This window comes from Cryptotermes secundus, unplaced genomic scaffold, assembly GCF_002891405.2.
Source record: "Cryptotermes secundus unplaced genomic scaffold, Csec_1.0 scaffold1876, whole genome shotgun sequence".
Taxonomy (NCBI): Eukaryota; Metazoa; Arthropoda; class Insecta; order Blattodea; family Kalotermitidae; genus Cryptotermes; species Cryptotermes secundus.
In genome coordinates this window covers 9,733-26,271 of record NW_019739005.1, presented here as the reverse complement: position 1 = coordinate 26,271, position 16,539 = coordinate 9,733, and the positions used below count along the sequence as shown (strand labels likewise).

The 16,539-nt window shown below is 41.3% G+C and overlaps 2 protein-coding genes across 6 annotated transcripts; both read left to right on the top strand.

The window, feature by feature from the left end:
* Positions 1–4,694, top strand: LOC111871602. 3 transcript variants are annotated; one of them, XM_023864822.2, is made up of 4 exons: positions 1–328; positions 1,860–2,055; positions 3,055–3,140; positions 4,117–4,694. In XM_023864822.2, exons 2-4 carry the CDS (start codon positions 2,012–2,014, stop codon positions 4,467–4,469), a joined length of 483 nt encoding a protein of 160 aa, XP_023720590.1. In that variant the 5' UTR covers positions 1–328; positions 1,860–2,011; the 3' UTR covers positions 4,470–4,694. The 3 variants fall into 3 exon arrangements, with proteins under 3 accessions (XP_023720590.1, XP_023720589.1, XP_033610206.1); XM_023864821.2 differs by having other exon boundaries at positions 1,821–2,055; XM_033754315.1 differs by lacking the exon at positions 1–328 and having other exon boundaries at positions 1,787–2,055.
* Positions 4,695–5,555: 861 nt separating this feature from the next.
* Positions 5,556–15,780, top strand: LOC111871595 (chymotrypsinogen B). 3 transcript variants are annotated; one of them, XM_023864807.2, is made up of 7 exons: positions 5,557–5,988; positions 7,596–7,712; positions 8,231–8,537; positions 9,591–9,814; positions 10,417–10,625; positions 12,602–12,784; positions 14,921–15,006. In XM_023864807.2, exons 1-6 carry the CDS (start codon positions 5,982–5,984, stop codon positions 12,773–12,775), a joined length of 1,038 nt encoding a protein of 345 aa, XP_023720575.1. In that variant the 5' UTR covers positions 5,557–5,981; the 3' UTR covers positions 12,776–12,784; positions 14,921–15,006. The 3 variants fall into 3 exon arrangements, with proteins under 3 accessions (XP_023720576.1, XP_023720577.1, XP_023720575.1); XM_023864808.2 differs by lacking the exon at positions 12,602–12,784 and having other exon boundaries at positions 5,556–5,988; positions 14,921–15,780; XM_023864809.2 differs by lacking the exon at positions 14,921–15,006 and having other exon boundaries at positions 5,556–5,988; positions 10,417–10,620; positions 12,602–12,677.
* Positions 15,781–16,539: the final 759 nt, after the last annotated feature.

The window sequence follows — 16,539 nt, the reverse complement described above, 5'->3', positions numbered from 1 at the left end:
TCACTTCTCCACGTCGTCCAAACCGGCTCTGGGGCCCACCCTCCATCCTACCCAATGGGTATTGAGGGCTCTTTCTACGGGTCATTTACAGTCCATCATTCACCAGACATCATATCACTGGACGCTAATACTCAAGCTACTGACGTCACAAAATAATCTACAAAACAAACTGAGTTCACGCAAAAAGAAATCTCATAGGCATAGAGGTCAGAGTAGTGTTTCCTCTGTAGTGCGATTCGTAACCTTCGAGAAGTTAAGTTATCCCGTCTTAGCGTTGGATTATTGTCGCCGACTTTTACGCGAAATCAATAAACGGAGCCGGGATAAGGTAATGATGCCCTGCGCCATAGACACATGGGGAAGTGGATGTATAAATCCACGTTTTCTTGACCTCGGCACTAGTTGGAGGTGAGTGGTCATCTTCACACCCCGGTACCAATTGGATAGGCTGGATGGGCCCCAGAGCCGGTCTGGGCCCTGGGCGCTGCGGAGAAGAGAAAATTCTTTACCGGGACTCCAACACCGACACCCTCGGCAGTCCAGCCCGTAGCCAGTCGCTATACCGACTGAGCTATCCCGGCTCCTCTGGACGCTGTGACGTAGACAAAAATATCTGAAGCAGTACGTAATCGAACCTTGTGCAGCCCATAGCCTAATCCCACTACACTGACTGAGCTATAAAATCGAAAAGTTATCGAGTGGTTTCATTTTATTCAAGGTAATAAGAATCCTTTCGTTTCATGGAGATTAAATGCCCGCATATGAAAGTGCCCCTATGACACTGGAGTGAAAGTGGGGCACTTGACCTTATGCGGGGTCAATGGACAGATGTGTGTTGTCCCCCGTAGTTAAATCGCCGGAAACAGTTTTCGGATCTTTGCCTGAGGAGACGCGATATGTACCGTAATCATATTCAGACTGATCATTTTATTAATTTTCGTCAACATGGTGAAAATGTCGATAAGTGCTATCCTTAACACTGTAAATCACAGTGGTAACAATGTGTACCACTTGCTTTAACATAAATAACTCTGCATTTTGCCCACGCACGAGTATTTACATTTCGCAAGACTCTCACAACAAATGATTATTTCTTTACTCACCATTAATCGATTGACCGTTGCTGTGGTGACACAGTGTTCCCTGTGAGGTATGAACTGAAATTTTCTGATCATCCAGGTTGGCGGGGGTCTCGAGTCTGAGACCACACCACGGCGGCTCGGGTTCGATCTCAGGTCAGGTCATGTGGGTTTTGTGGCAGGGCGGTACTGGGTCATGTTTTCTCCAAGTACTTCGGTTTCCCCTGTCAATTCTCAGTCCACCAGCTGCTTCACACATTAACTACCGTCCGGGGCCGGAACAATAGGCCCAACTGCTGTCGTCGTGTCAAATGGACTCAGTCTAACTCCACCCCACGAGTAAAATAAAAATGCTGTAGGATTTGAGGTAAACACAGTGGTGGATATGAAGAGTTCTATCTTCTGGGATATAACGCCGTGTAGCCCGTTGGGTCATCCGACGTTTCGGAGGAACATGTCTTCACGGTCGAAGAATAAGCGAAGGGATAAACCAGCGTGAAGCAGAGATTGGGTCATACGTGATTTGATGACCAAAAGCGTCGGTAAATTCTATCAATTTACTCAGAAGCACTGGAGGAAAAATCCGAACTCACGTACCAGGGGTAAAGCGGCAGGGACATGAAGCTGACCGCTCATCTCCATCTAATTCCGAGGTTAGGAATGGTGGAGCTACAGCTCCACCGTTCCATACGTCTTTATGGCATGGTGCTTAATTAACTGAGCCCAGAGATAACTTTACAGAACTCATTCAGTGGTTATCTACACGTGAGTTTCCTTCAGCAATAAACAAGAGACAATCATGTGGCCATAAATCAAACTAGTGGCAGCTTTCTAGTGGCATTTCCTGATGGTACCACCTCTCACTGCCACCTTAGTGCTCTTTCTGAACAGTTGCTGTGCAGGTGACGTGGGAAGATGGTGAGGCAAGGGTGATGGTCCTTATACCTCCTGGACTCTTCCTCCTGCTGTCATGTTGGTGAGTGCACTTGATTGACTGACTAAATGGTTCTATACACCTGCATTGTAAGCAGCCACATGCTAGCAAACAATCTTCTTAATACGCTGTATGTGCCATCATTTGTTCGAAAGTTTTATATGGATTCTTCTGAAATTTTCATTACAGCACAGTGGTTAAAGTTCCACATTTAAAAATACAGAAACTTTTAAAATCCTGTGCTTTATAAAATTGAGGGTTGTTCAAATGAAACCCGTTCATGTGTTTGGATGGATGAAGAATTCACAATGATGGTGGTGCAGTGGTTCGAGCACCAGTGTAGGGAGTTCTTTGAGGACGGAATCCATCAACTGATGCCTAACTGGAATGCCTGCCTCAACATCCACTGAGCCCATTTTCAGCTGTTTCTAGTACTTTCCCTGGAACAATCCCCAAGCGAGTTTCATTTGAAGAACCCTCATATGCTATGTATTAAGAATCTAAACATGGATATACAAGGTAAATTTTGTTTTGCATATAATGTACATTAAAGTGCCCAGAAAATTAAGGAGCTAATTCGGAATTTTGAAATATAAAATCGCAAATCAAATAATCCATTCAAAGCCAACTCAAAAAGACAAAACAGAATTAGAATTAATTCAACCTGTATTTCTTATAGCTGACATTCCTTTCATGGAAATATTTGCAGTTATATGTTTTCTCCATGTCAGATGAAAACCAGGTACTTGATCAGGTAGTTAAATAGAGGACCTTTCCATTGTTCACTATAATCCAATCATTCGAAACTGTGTAGCCTAAGTTGCTGACGTTGTTAAACAAAACTACATACAGGCGGTTGAGGGTTTTCTCATGGCAGTGATCCCGCATATGCCTGGAAGGACTGAGGTAAGCCACAAAACGCTTCATTCAGGATAACCAGTGTCCCAGCTGAGATGCGAACTAGGCAGCTCCAATGCAAGTCAGCAACATTACCGCTTGAGCCAACTTGACATCTGACATAGTTATTTCCCTTGTTTTCAGGCATGGCGTCCAGCCAATGAGCGTCTCCAAAATGGCAAGAAGTTATGTCACCACTAACATGAATTTTGGATATGTGAGGCAAAACAGTAAGAATTTCTATGTCTCACAAGCAGAAGTCACGTGGTTGGGGGCGATAAGCTTCGGGGAGCATAAGTCTTTTACATCACTGTCAGTACCTAAGAAAATACAGTGTCAAAGGGTAGGGTGATACATGAACAGTGAATTGCAAGGGATTTGGAAGGAAGCAGTAGTAACCTAATTGAGGTACTATTTCCCTGGAGCGACTGGGAAAAACCACCAAAAACCTCAGTCAGGATAGCCGGTGTCCAAATCGAGTACCTCCCAAATATAAACCTAGAACATTACCGCTATGCCAACCTTCTCGGTGAAAGGGAGTGGTTGTGACCTTTCTCTAATGTTCTACCTGTGAATTCAACTGAAGTAACTGGGGAAAATTGCGAGAATTCGCAGTTAGGATATCTGAGGCTTCGAGTTGAACCAGTAGATATGTTATTACTGTGCTAACCCACCAGGTATGCGAGGTACACATTTCAGAGGATGATGATAAATGAGTATGGATTATTAGAGAGTGATGATTTGAAGGGGAATTCTTCAGTTCTTGTAGGAATCCCTGCCCCAGTCATAGTTTGCCCAACATAAATGTCAGACACACACACACAGTGAAACCCCACTTTCAGGTTTCCTTAGGGACCAGGGGATATGATCACCTAAATGAGGAATTCTTAAATTCATGCACATTAAATGGGGGCTCCACTGCATTTCCCAAATAATTAACCAAAATTCACAATGTTTGTGATCAGTAATAATTTGATTAAATTTTGACATCACTGACCAGTGTTCCCGGGACGTGAAGCTGACCACTTACCTCAAACTAGTGTCGAGGTCAAGAAAATGTGCATCTATACAACCACTCCCCCATACGCCTTCATGGCACAGTGTTTAATTAGTTAAGCACAGGGACAACTTTACCTTTACTGACCAGTGTTCATTTTGATTTATATGTTATTTAGAGATATGTGTTTTTATAAACCTTCATTTCAGACATGTTTGGCATATTTGGGGGCATTGTACCATGTGAGAGGGGGACCTGTACCTCAAGGCAATACTGTGACCAGTCAGGGGGTGAATCTATAGGTTACTGCATTGAACCACAGATGTCCTCGAGAGGTGTATGCTGTTCCTGTAAGTATGCATCATGCAGTGGTATGGTTCATATTATTCATATTACACTGATCTCCTTGTATTATTTAATGCACGTAATTCTATCTAATAATTGTCATATGCTAGATCTACATTTGGGGCACTGTTTACAGTCTGCATTCAACAGAAATAAGGAACTAAACTGTACTTTAAGCGTGCAAAGCATAAGTGAACCAAAATTTTTAAAGGTTTGACTGAAGAAGAAAGAGAAACCTTGGCCATCATTTGTCTCATAAAGTCTGTAAACACAGATTTTGTCCCTGATTGGGGTTCTCACAGCCATGACTATCACCTGGGATGAGCATGGTATAAGTTAACCAATGGAGGTACACCCTGCCTCTATCTTCAGTGTCAAACAACAAACCAAGCAAACAAGCAACAATTAACTTTTGCTTGGCTCTCTTCAACCCTGAAAGTGGTAGCAGCAGTGTCCTCCAAAACACNTACTGGACATTCCTTGTATCAAACCGCAGAAGGGCACATTGTATCCATCCAAGGTCTGTTTATACTGTAATATTGTTACTGAATCCCGTGAACAGGCCCAGTGCACGGCAGGAGAAAGTATGGCTTCAATGAACTCCACCCTAGAAATAAATTATGAATTGTACATAACATAATTCTTGTGCATCTACTTTTTTTTTTGTTTATTTTTCTTGAAAGCTATAAGACTTGAGAAAAGTGTATTTGGTATAAAATGTTTTATTTTTCTTGACAGCTTTTCTCTAAAACGAATTTTGGCCAGATAAATGTTTAAGAGCTACATTTATTATGTGTACAGAAACATGTGTATGACTTCATATAGTGTCCAGTGTCTGAAGTTAGCCACAATTGGAATTTGTTAACACATTTTAGTAACCATTTTGAAGTCTGAAAAGGAGAACTAACTAATTTCATGGAGTTCAGTCTTTCTTGAGAAGCTAATCATTGATATGTTGGGATTTTGGACTTTATCCATCGTCCTGGTTTTTAAGATAACAAATAAAAACACAACGTTTCGGAAACTGGATCTGTTTCCGTCCTCAGGTGAAGGAAAACACCTATTCAGTTGGGTCCCTTAGAAAGCGCTAGCCTCAATCACTGGATTGATTGAGGCTAGCGCTTTCTAAGGGACCCAACTGAATAGGTGTTTTCCTTCACCTGAGGACGGAAACAGATCCAGTTTCCGAAACGTTGTGTTTTTATTTGTTATCTTAAAAACCAGGACGATGGATAAAGTCCAAAATCCCAACATAGCAATGATTAGCTTCTCAAGAAAGACTGAACTCCATGCAATTAGTTAGTTCTCCTTTTCAGACTTCAAAATGGTTACTAAAATGTGTTAACAAATTCCAATTGTGGCTAACTTCAGACACTGGACACTATATGAAGTCATACACATGTTTCTGTACACATAATAAATGTAGCTCTTAAACATTTATCTGGCCAAAATTCGTTTTAGAGAAAAGCTGTCAAGAAAAATAAAACATTTTATACCAAATACACTTTTCTCAAGTCTTATAGCTTTCAAGAAAAATAAACAAAAAAAAAAGTAGATGCACAAGAATTATGTTATGTACAATTCATAATTTATTTCTAGGGTGGAGTTCATTGAAGCCATACTTTCTCCTGCCGTGCACTGGGCCTGTTCACAAGATTCAGTAACAATATTACAGTATAAACAGACCTTGGATGGATACAATGTGCCCTTCTGCGGTTTGATACAAGGAATGTCCAGTAAGTTCAGATCATACTTGTCTTGTCTCTAAAATGCCCAAAACTGATCTCCTAAAGACACCCTGTATGTCTGGTTGAGATAAATATGATGATTCTTAACTTCCATAGTGTTGTACCATCTACCACTCAAGCAACATGTCACATACACCTATGCAGCCAGTGCCAATTGTGTTAACCCCCAGATCATCCAACATGCAGATTAACAAAAAACTTCTAGTGGTGAATCAGAAAAATAAACAAGTAATACTGTGTACAGCTAAATTAGCTACAACATCCACAGTAATATATGCCAATTGCCTTGTACATCTGTTAATACTATGTACCAACTTTTTTAATAATTAATTTACCTTTGAAGATTATGATCATCTGTGTTATAATGCTGTATAGTTCAGTAGCAGACCACCAAAGTTCCTCTGAAATGTCACTGGACAGCTACCAAACTACACAGCATTACAACACAGATCACACTCTTCTTTCTTATCGATGATAACCTAAAATCCAACATAATTTATTTTCTGGTTATTTTATAGATAACATTTTTAAAGCTTAATATGCAATTAGAATGCCAATGTACTTATCATACTAAATATATACAAGCATATCTCTTGATATAAAGCATATGCATGCCTTGAGATAACTGATGACATTAAGATGGTACATACGTGCTAGAACATGCCACCCACTTTGTAAACATTGGGACAGAATACATGTTGTGTAATGGAAAAACTGATATCTCGTTTTCATATATGTGAAAGAAACAGCAACAGAATGCTTAAAGACAGAAATTATGAAACATTTGTCTGTATAGACACACATAACAAAAGAATATCCCACTGCAGCCCTTTGTCTACCAAATAACCTGTTAAGTGCCTCATGATTTACATCAAATGCATATACCATCTCATTCATACAGACTACATGCAACAGAAAACCAAACACCAGACAGGTTGGTCTAGCGCTATCACTAAGATTTGTACTCAGGAGAAAATTGGTTTTAATCTTGACTGGGATATAGTTATTTGTGGTTTTCCTCAGTCTCTCCAAGTGAATGTTGGAACAGTACCTCATTTAAGTCACAACCATTTCCTTCCAAATCCTTTTGCAATTCATCAACTACATATATCTGATGCTACATAGTCTTCAGTTGTGTCAGAATCATTAAAAATCGAACCTGCCTCAGTTCCTTGGTCGGTTTACTAGCAAAAAAGCATAACACATGCACATTGCTGCCAAAGACTCCAATATACTGTGCTCAAATGTGCATTCAATTCACTGATGGACACTTTGAAAAATATCTGTAATATATTTCATTATTATCTAACATCTATTTTAGTCTTCAAGTTTTCATGACATTTTTAAATAAAAACTGCCATCTGACTCGTGTTAATAGGACCTTTTCTCGTAATAAAAATCATTTTACTAATGTTCCTACAAGATTTGGTAGACTCTTAAAGCACTGTATATTTAGCAATACTGTACTGTCTACATGCACACTGTTCAGGACTGCACATCAGAGATATTCCATCTATCATAGTGAAAGGGTTAAATGCAATGATGTCTAGTTTACTTGTACCAACATACACCTAAAGCTTAATGCTCTTGTTCAGCTGTCATCAATGTGAGGGGCACGAGTAAGGTGCAGGTTGTGGTAACTGCACAGAGTCCCAATGCTTTCTGGAACATCCGACTGGCTCAAATTAACTGCACATCTGTACATGTTCCAGGTAATTGTGATGAAATGGCTTCTTTACTGAATGCATAGGAAAATGTGGCAATAAATAAACAAACTTGTGAGATCAGAGGTTCTCAGAGCTGACTATAGAGACTACTGTCTTTTGGGATGCACCACCATGTAGCCATGTAGAAAAGTAAACCCTCCATCTTCTCTACTTGCTCCTTGTTCAGGTTATTTCTGGACCATGTGGATGGAGGCAATACATTCTTTTCAAACATCAACACATGGCAACACAACCCAAAAGAGAGTTAATCATGTTTGGTAGAAAGAGCACAAACTAATTTAGTCTCTGAACCCAAATATTCAAAGCCTGTGGTAAAACACAGTTCTGTACAACATATTTTCATAATGGTCATCTTCTTCTTGATCTTCCAAGTGGCTGCTTTCTAAGAAACAAAACCTTGTACTTTATTAACATCTAAAAGTGTATAAGGCTCATATAAGGCCACTACATATGCATATATGTACCTTTTACACATCAGATTAACTTTAGTTCTCCTTTTGCAGTGGTGGAAGCCTGTGGCATTGCCAATGCTTTGTACCCAAGCATGGATTCAAAAGAAAACTCATTATCATCATCAACACCGAAACCTAACGTGACGTTGAACTCATTTCCAACATTCAGAACAAAGCAGCAACGTTTTTCCAGCATCACACGGCCGAAAGGTGTCTCAACAAGCAGGATAATAGGGGGTATGGAGTCACCCAATGTGTTCCCTTGGGTCGCAGCACTGATGTTTGATTATTCTTTCCGATGTGGGGGATCCCTCATCACTCATGAGTGGGTGCTGACTGCGGCTCACTGCTTGTTATTGTAAGTGTACATATTTCCCTGCCCTGGGCTCAGTGGTCTAGACTGGCAATTCTCAATCTTCTGCATCCTGCATCCACTGATCATTCTGCCCCACAGCAGGAAAAACAAAGCTTCTGTCTTTCCCAAGAACTGTATTTTTATAATTATGTACATTCCACTATTATATTGATCATTAATAGAATTTATTTTGGGGAACATCCAGGAGAGCCCAGCTGGTAAAGCAGTTTGCTCAACAGCTATGGTTCAATAGGAGAGATTTCTCTTTACTGTACAACATCCAGGATGGCCCTGGGGTTCACCAAGCCTTTACACAATAGATATTGGCAGCTCTTTCCCTGCAGGTAAAATGACCACTGCATGAAGAAGACAACTCACCTCCATCCAGTGCTGAGGTCAAGATTGGTGGAGCTATACCTCCACTCCCCCATACCTATACTTTACCTTACTTTAGAGACCTTATATGCCACTGCTCAGCTTTGAAGTCCCACTGGTTCAGAAACAATGATAAAGGTGTAAGGCACTGGTCACTTGTGTCAAAGTTGTCAAGTGCATATGTTTCTATGTGCCTTCCATATCACAGCAGGGACAGATCAGTAGGTAAAACTGCTAGCTGCATTCTGGATGGTAGGAGTTCGATTTCAAGCAGGGGCAGTGATGTCTATCTCTCCTATCATTATCAAACCAGCCCAGGGGCCACTCGGCCTCCTATCCTGAGGCTAAGCTGCCTCTCAGTCCATCTAATATCAAGTTTAAGAACATGTAGTGTTTTCCATTTGCTCCCTGCATACAACTCCATGGTGTCTTGCTTATCCACGGGGTCACTCTCACCCATTAACTTCCCACCCCTACCAGCACCACTCCCCTCATGTATGACAAAACTTTGTGAACATGGGGAATATCAGAAATGTTCAGGATTCTGAGACCACACTGAATTGTAAATCTCTGTAACTGGCAGCAATGCTAACCATCAGGAACACCAAGGTCTCATTCAGAAGTATTTTGCCAGGAAAGAAGAAAAAAATACTTGGTGACCGAGAACTGTTCTCTCCACAGCGATCAAGCACCAACTGTAGCAGACATTGTACGCTTCACAGTGTTGCTGGGTATACACAACTGGAACACAGTGCAAGATATCAGGCAGGTCGCGCTGCGTCTCAGCAGAATAGTGAGGCACCCTCAGTTCCTGGGAACTAGACACGACATTGCACTGCTACGTCTGATTCAGCCTGTCAGCTACAGCGTCATCATCAGGCCCATCTGCCTGCCGCCAACATCTGGTAACATACGATAATTTCTGGGAAGAACTTTTCTTTGAGTATGAGGGGTGGGCTATAAAATCCGGCCCTTGCACCGTGACCTTCAATGCTCTATTGTGCTTAGAACTTTTCTTTAGTATTCCAGTCTGTCACATCTGTACTTAACCGTTTGTTGCACCTGACATCAGACTAGTTACTTTAAAGATTACTGTCATCTGGAATGTGATGCCGCGTGGTCTGGTAAACCATTTCCGTTTTCAAGGAACTGGGCACCTTGTTTTACCAAGAAGATGGAGGCAGTAGGTTCCCCTGAAATGTTGCTGATGATCGAGTCTATACAGTGACATCTCCTAGAGGACAGTAATGTTCATAGGCACTGCAGCATAATCTCAAATCTGAAACAGCTGTGTGGCCAAACTCTCAAACCCTGGGGCAAGGAGTTCCTGCCACTGCTGCTACAGTTGCATTGTGCTTCCTATTTCCCATGGCATGACAAACACCTGTGGTCTGAAGGTACTGGGGGCTGTGGGCATGAACTCCCCATTTGTCTCCTTATCTCCACATTTTCAAGCACCAAGCTTAAACTCATTAGCAAATATTCTGTAATGAACATCCTGTTACAGATGAGACATATGCCGGTCGCTATGGAGTCATCGCTGGCTGGGGACGCACAGGAAATAATTCAGTGTCAGGACCAACATCAGTATTACTTTCTGCGACTGTACGCATCCTGGACAATGTCATCTGCAACCAGCTGTGGAATATGAATGCAAGGCGCCAAATCGAGAACAGCCAGCTGTGTGCTGGACCAGGCACTCCAGCAACATGTACGGTATGGCATTATTCCTGCACTTCCGCACGCAGCCTGTTTGTGTATAAGGTGTGGTCATTTGGGTGGTGACACTGTAGGTGGACTGCATTCTGAAGGAACCTTTCAATATAACCCGGTCGCATTTAACCCTACTTGCTGCAATCCTGACATCTTCCTCGTACAGTCCATGTGAATGCCCAAATAACACCATGGAACAGTAACAACCACTTCCTCGCCAATCCTCTTTTATTTGTATATATACATTTGTCTCAAACGCAACTTACTGTCTTGACCTACTTCTCTGTCATGACAAGTTTTATCCCTTCACAGCCATCATCAGGTGCTCGTCTATCTTGCCAAAACTTTTGCATTGTATGTTAAAATGATATACTGCATGTGAATGTGATGTTAATTATTAATTAAAATATATTTAAACATTAAGATTAGAATTAAAAATAGAGTTAAAACTTCTTAAATGATATTCTTCATTGCAGTCACCAGCTACTCATTGAAATACACTTGGTCGTTGACTTATGACCACACTATGTACAGAAGATAGCCTAGGCGTAGAAACGAAGATATGTACAGTATCACTAAGTAAAAGATAAAAACATTACTGTATTTAAAATGAAAAATAAAAGATGATTAAATTGTAAAAGTTTTTAAAAATAAATTATAATGATAAAAAGATTAGGAAGGTTAAAAAATACTGTTAATAAATATATGGCCGACATACGACCAGATTGATTTACAACCTGTCAGTCAGAACGGAAGTCGGTCGTAAGTCGACGACCAAATATATATTTATCTGAGAGTACATTTGCTGATGTTGGATCTTGTTGCGCTGCATTCCGTTGTAGCAGCGCGGGGATTTTGTTTGCCACACTCTACACCCTCTCATTTCAGTTAACATTAAAGAACCACTGCAGTTGGTACAGCAAGTCATGTCACAGCTCAGCTACTATCTGCACACATCCGGGTTCAATACCAGGTCAGTCCAAGAGTGATCTGTGGTGGACAAAGTGGCACAGGGGAAGGTCCAACAAAAACCATAAAGAGTGAAGAAAAGGAATCAACACTGACAAATAGCAGTTCACTTCTGAGTCACGATGGAGTATGGAACAGTTTTAAATAGAACTCACAGATACAGAGGCTGAGTGGGTGGGTGTAGCAGCGACACTCTCGACTTGTACTCAGGTGGTGTTCAGTCTGAATATCAACCCTGACAGAGGTTTTGCATGGTCTTCCGAAGCCCCCCCAGACGATTTCAATGATACCACCTCGATCAGGTCAAGACTGTTTCATTCTAAATCATTTACCTGTCATCACACAATTCAATGCTATATATTGTCTAGCTACTGACAGCATCATAACAAACCCACAAAAGAAAAATAGCAGCTGGGTGTGGAAAGGTAGGGTCAACAACACACAGAAGGTTTGACATGATTTCGTTGCGGCTAAAGTTCATTATACGTAATGAAAAGAAGTACATATTATCATGTAATAAGTGTAACTATAGATTGGGTCTGGAGTGGTAATCATATTTAGTGGACACTCGTACAGCTCGTGACACTACACTTCACAAATCATTATCACACAAAGTTCTGGTCTTCACTGCGCTGCTTGGCGATGTCTACCAACAGTGGACATTCCTCTGCTCTCAGACTGACATCCTCGCAGGCTGGTGGCCATCTCACACCAACCTCCTACTCTTCTAACTGCCATCTCAAGACTCTCTAGTAACAGCAGCTGATCGTTATATAGCCCCGGCACCAGCCACACAGAAAATATGTGTCCTCTCGTTGTTGTGGAAACATTTCAACAGAGCTGTTACTTGGCAATCGGTCTACATGTCACAGTATTAATTTTTAAAAGAAAATGATTCATTACATATAAATTCATGATACGAGGAGTTAAAGAGGCTCAATGGTCCTCTGGTGCTGAACTCCTGGGCTCTGCCAGCAGATATGGAAACATAACTTGTGTGGTGTTTCCAGGGTGACAGTGGGGGGCCCCTGGCAGTGCAGGAGCAGCAGGATGGTTTCTACAGTGTTGTAGGCATCACCAGCTTTGGGTCACACACAGAGTGTGCCAGCAAATTGTTGCCAGACGTATCAACTCGTGTTACCTTCTACCTGAACTGGATCTACCTCGTGCTGACAGAAGTTTGACTGTCCCAGGTACTGTCACAACATAAATACTTCCTCACGTGTGCATCACATTTACAAGACGACTTGTAACTGAAGATAAATCCCCAAGTTCAGAAGTTTTGAGACAGAAAATGATGAGTGGAATACTCATCAAGAAGCAAACAGGAAAACTTGACAGTTCCCACCTCTAGCTGTAGTTTCCACACATGACCCTTCCACTGATCCGATCTCATACATTACAGCCCTGACAGATATTCTGAAATCACACAATCACTGAGTATGCACGTTATGGACTTCACAAGCTCTAGAAAAATGGCTTCTAATGTGGAGTTAATTTCATAACATCTCTTGAGGTTCTTTATCAGGTCCTTGGTGGGAAACAGAAAACAAAAACTTCCTTATCACTAAGATCGAGGCAACCAGACATATAAATAAAAAGGAGGTATAACACTGGATCCATAATTTACACAAGTTGTCATTTTTTCAAGCCCACAGAGAGGGCTCAAGAGCCTTCTCCACTTGTCTGTGGTTACTAAAAAGTATGGCTAGCAAGAAGTATATTATTATACACTACAAGGTTTCCATATATGTGTTGCACTTCCCATGGAAAGAAGACCCATAGAACAACCCATTTCACATAATGCTCAACTTGTCATGCTTCCCCTCAAGCATACTTCACCACATTCCCCTCCAGTCATCTAATCATTCTGTTCATAATAATCGCACGATAACCTCTGATAGTAACACAGGCTTTGGACTCATGATATATGCAAGTGAGGGCTGGATGGGAATACAATGGTAGGAAGGAATTCTTAAGTCTTTATTATTAGTTATTCAACGATGTTTTCAGTATCTCAGGCTACACAGTACGAGATAGCAAGAAAACTGACTTGCCTGGAGAAACTGACCAAACCACGAAAACACTGCCTGAATAGCTAGTGTTCCATCTGAGGTCTGAACCAAGCACACCCCAGATACAAGTCTAGATAAACGAGATCAGTGTGAAGTCTAGAGTACCATCACACCCATTAGCAATGGAACTCCTCTGTAAGATACCGGTATAGTGAAACACATGAATGGCATTTGACTTGTCCACTAAGTTGACATTTATTGAACCCTGCAAATGGTACAATGATACCATTACCTAGTTCGCGTAGTTTTGCAGGCATACTCTATGCTTCTGTGCACTTGTTTCTGATTATTCCTCTCTGAAGCATGTTTTTAAAGCCTGTTCTACTTCAAATGTCTGTTCAGGTATAATACAAGACAGCTGCATATGAAGAAACTGCTGTGGCATTCTGGTTGTTAATCATCTGCAACCAACTGAAAACACACAACACATCAGTTAAAACACTCTTCGTTATCGGCACATGCTATGGTCCCTACAGCACTGACAAGAGCTTCATAAAGAACTACTCAAGCTGCGTGCCCTCATCCCTTTACTGTCAGATTTTCTACAGATTTCATATCACAAAGGTTTAAAATCAACAAAGCAAAACACAAGCGCCATAGCTCAAGCGGTTAGTCACTGGCTTGCCATCGCGGCGGCCCGGGTTCAATCCTGGGTCTGGTCAAGTGGGATTTGTGGTGGACAAAGTGGAACTGGGGCAGGTTTTCTCAAAGTACTTCGGTTTCCCCTGCCAATCTTCATTCCACCAACTGCTCCACAATCACCCTCGCCTATCATCTGGAGCTGGTACAATAGGCCAGAAGTGGCCACAGTACAAGGGACTTAGTCCCACCCAACTAGCAATAAAAAAAACACAAACCTTGAGTGAGTGTCTGCACATGTTGCTGGGCTAGATGAGGCTGGTTGACAAGCGTTCATATTTGCAATAAATGAACATTAAGTTATGTAGCATCAAATAAGATGAGAAGATATTGATGAATGGTGAGTAGGTAAGGATATTGAAGGAGGTGATCATGGCCTATTCGAAGACATTATTCTGCGATTTCTCTTGGGAGACTGAGTAAAACCATATAACCCTGTCAGCAATGCCAGTAACCCAGCCAGGATTCAAAACCAAGGACTTGCCATACAAGCCTACACTGTTGTAACTCTCATACTGTAAAGTATTCCCTGAGTTAACAAAAATGTGGTGTTAAAGCCTGCACACCACATAAGAGTGAGACCTGTTACTGATCTGACCTTTCTCTTCTTCGCAGAGGTACGGTCCTGCTCTGCACGCTTGCGTTTACTGCTCTGAGACTGCACTGGTCCATCTGTCTCATCCTGACTAGAAGACCCAGGAGTGCTTAGGAAGTCTTTCTGTTTGTTAGCCTCTGTTGTGCGGGTCTCTCGCCTCAGGGGAACTTCTCCCACAACCTGGACCAGCATCTGCGTTGTCAGGAAGTCCTACACCAATGACATTCCCACAGATGAATAGAACTACTTGCTCTTCGGATATACAGTGATTCTGAACATATAAAATGATGGCCTAAAATTGTGCAAACAGTAGATCATGACAAGCTGCACCATTCAGCTTCAGTGCACTGAAGAAGAGAGACAATATAGCTCAGTCAGTATAGTGCAAAAATAGGCTACAGACTGAATGACCAGAGCACTGGGGGGACAGACATGTTTCTCCTCTCCACAGCATCTGGACAGGCTCTGCAGCCCAGACAGCCTCTACCCAGTAGGTTCCATCAACTAACCATTCACCTTAATCTAGTGTTGTGCTGTATAAGTATGAGTATGAGGGGTGAGCCATGAAACTGGCCCTAGCACTGCGACCTTTAATGGTCTATTGTGCTTGTGTCGTCCTGTAACTCCACTTCCGCAGACATCTTAATCACATGGCAGTTAATTAACTAAGCATAGGGACAACTTTACCTTATACATGTAAGAAACTGATCCCTTTGGCTGTGTTAATAGAGCACAATTATTTGAATATCATACACATAAATAAATTGTATTATAATTTGATTATCAAAACATTGCACTTCTGAGAACAGATTTCTTTAACCCACAAAACACTGTTAAATCACAAATATAAATCACTCCGTCCAATGTGACCTGTAAGTTTATTACTACATGAGAAACTTAACACCCTTACATGTTTCGGTCTCTGCGGACCATCTTCAGAGGGCAAATGTCACTACAAATAGGAAACCACCTTCACATAAGTTAGATGGAAAGTACGTACACTTATATGCTACAATGCATAGTACACAGAATAGAACATTTCACAAACACAGCAGTTTCCTGGGAATGTAAAGTTTTTAAAAATTATTTAAAATTTCTTGATGCTAATTAAAAATTTTTTGCATTGTCAGTAATTAAAATTCATAAACCATGTAGGCTCGTGTTTGTCCTCCCATCGTCCCTCTTGTATGGGGCAGATATTGTGCCACCTGGCTATCTTGATGTGGAGGTTCTTTATATCTTCCAGGGTTTGCTCGTGGCTGCTGTGCTGTTTTCACTGAAAACAGCACAGCAGCACTGAAAACTGATTTATATTTGTAATCGTTAGTGTGACGGACCAGAATGAAACAAATCAAACTGTTAAATCCTTATTATTAAAAATGACAATGAAAATGCAACTGGCTATACAGCAAACACAGAAATACGAGACTGGTTCTGTGGACCTGAAGACGTACAAGAGCAGGATGAAGACAATGAAGAGGAAGAGGAAGGTGAAGTAGAGTAGAGAAAGAAGACAAGAAACAGAAATGTAGTAGCAAGCAGTTTAGTTTAACGACAATGCTTCTGACATATTTTGGAGTCCACAGTCTGATAGCTGGTTTGGGCATCAGCTATTTCAGACTTGAAGGTCTTCAAGATT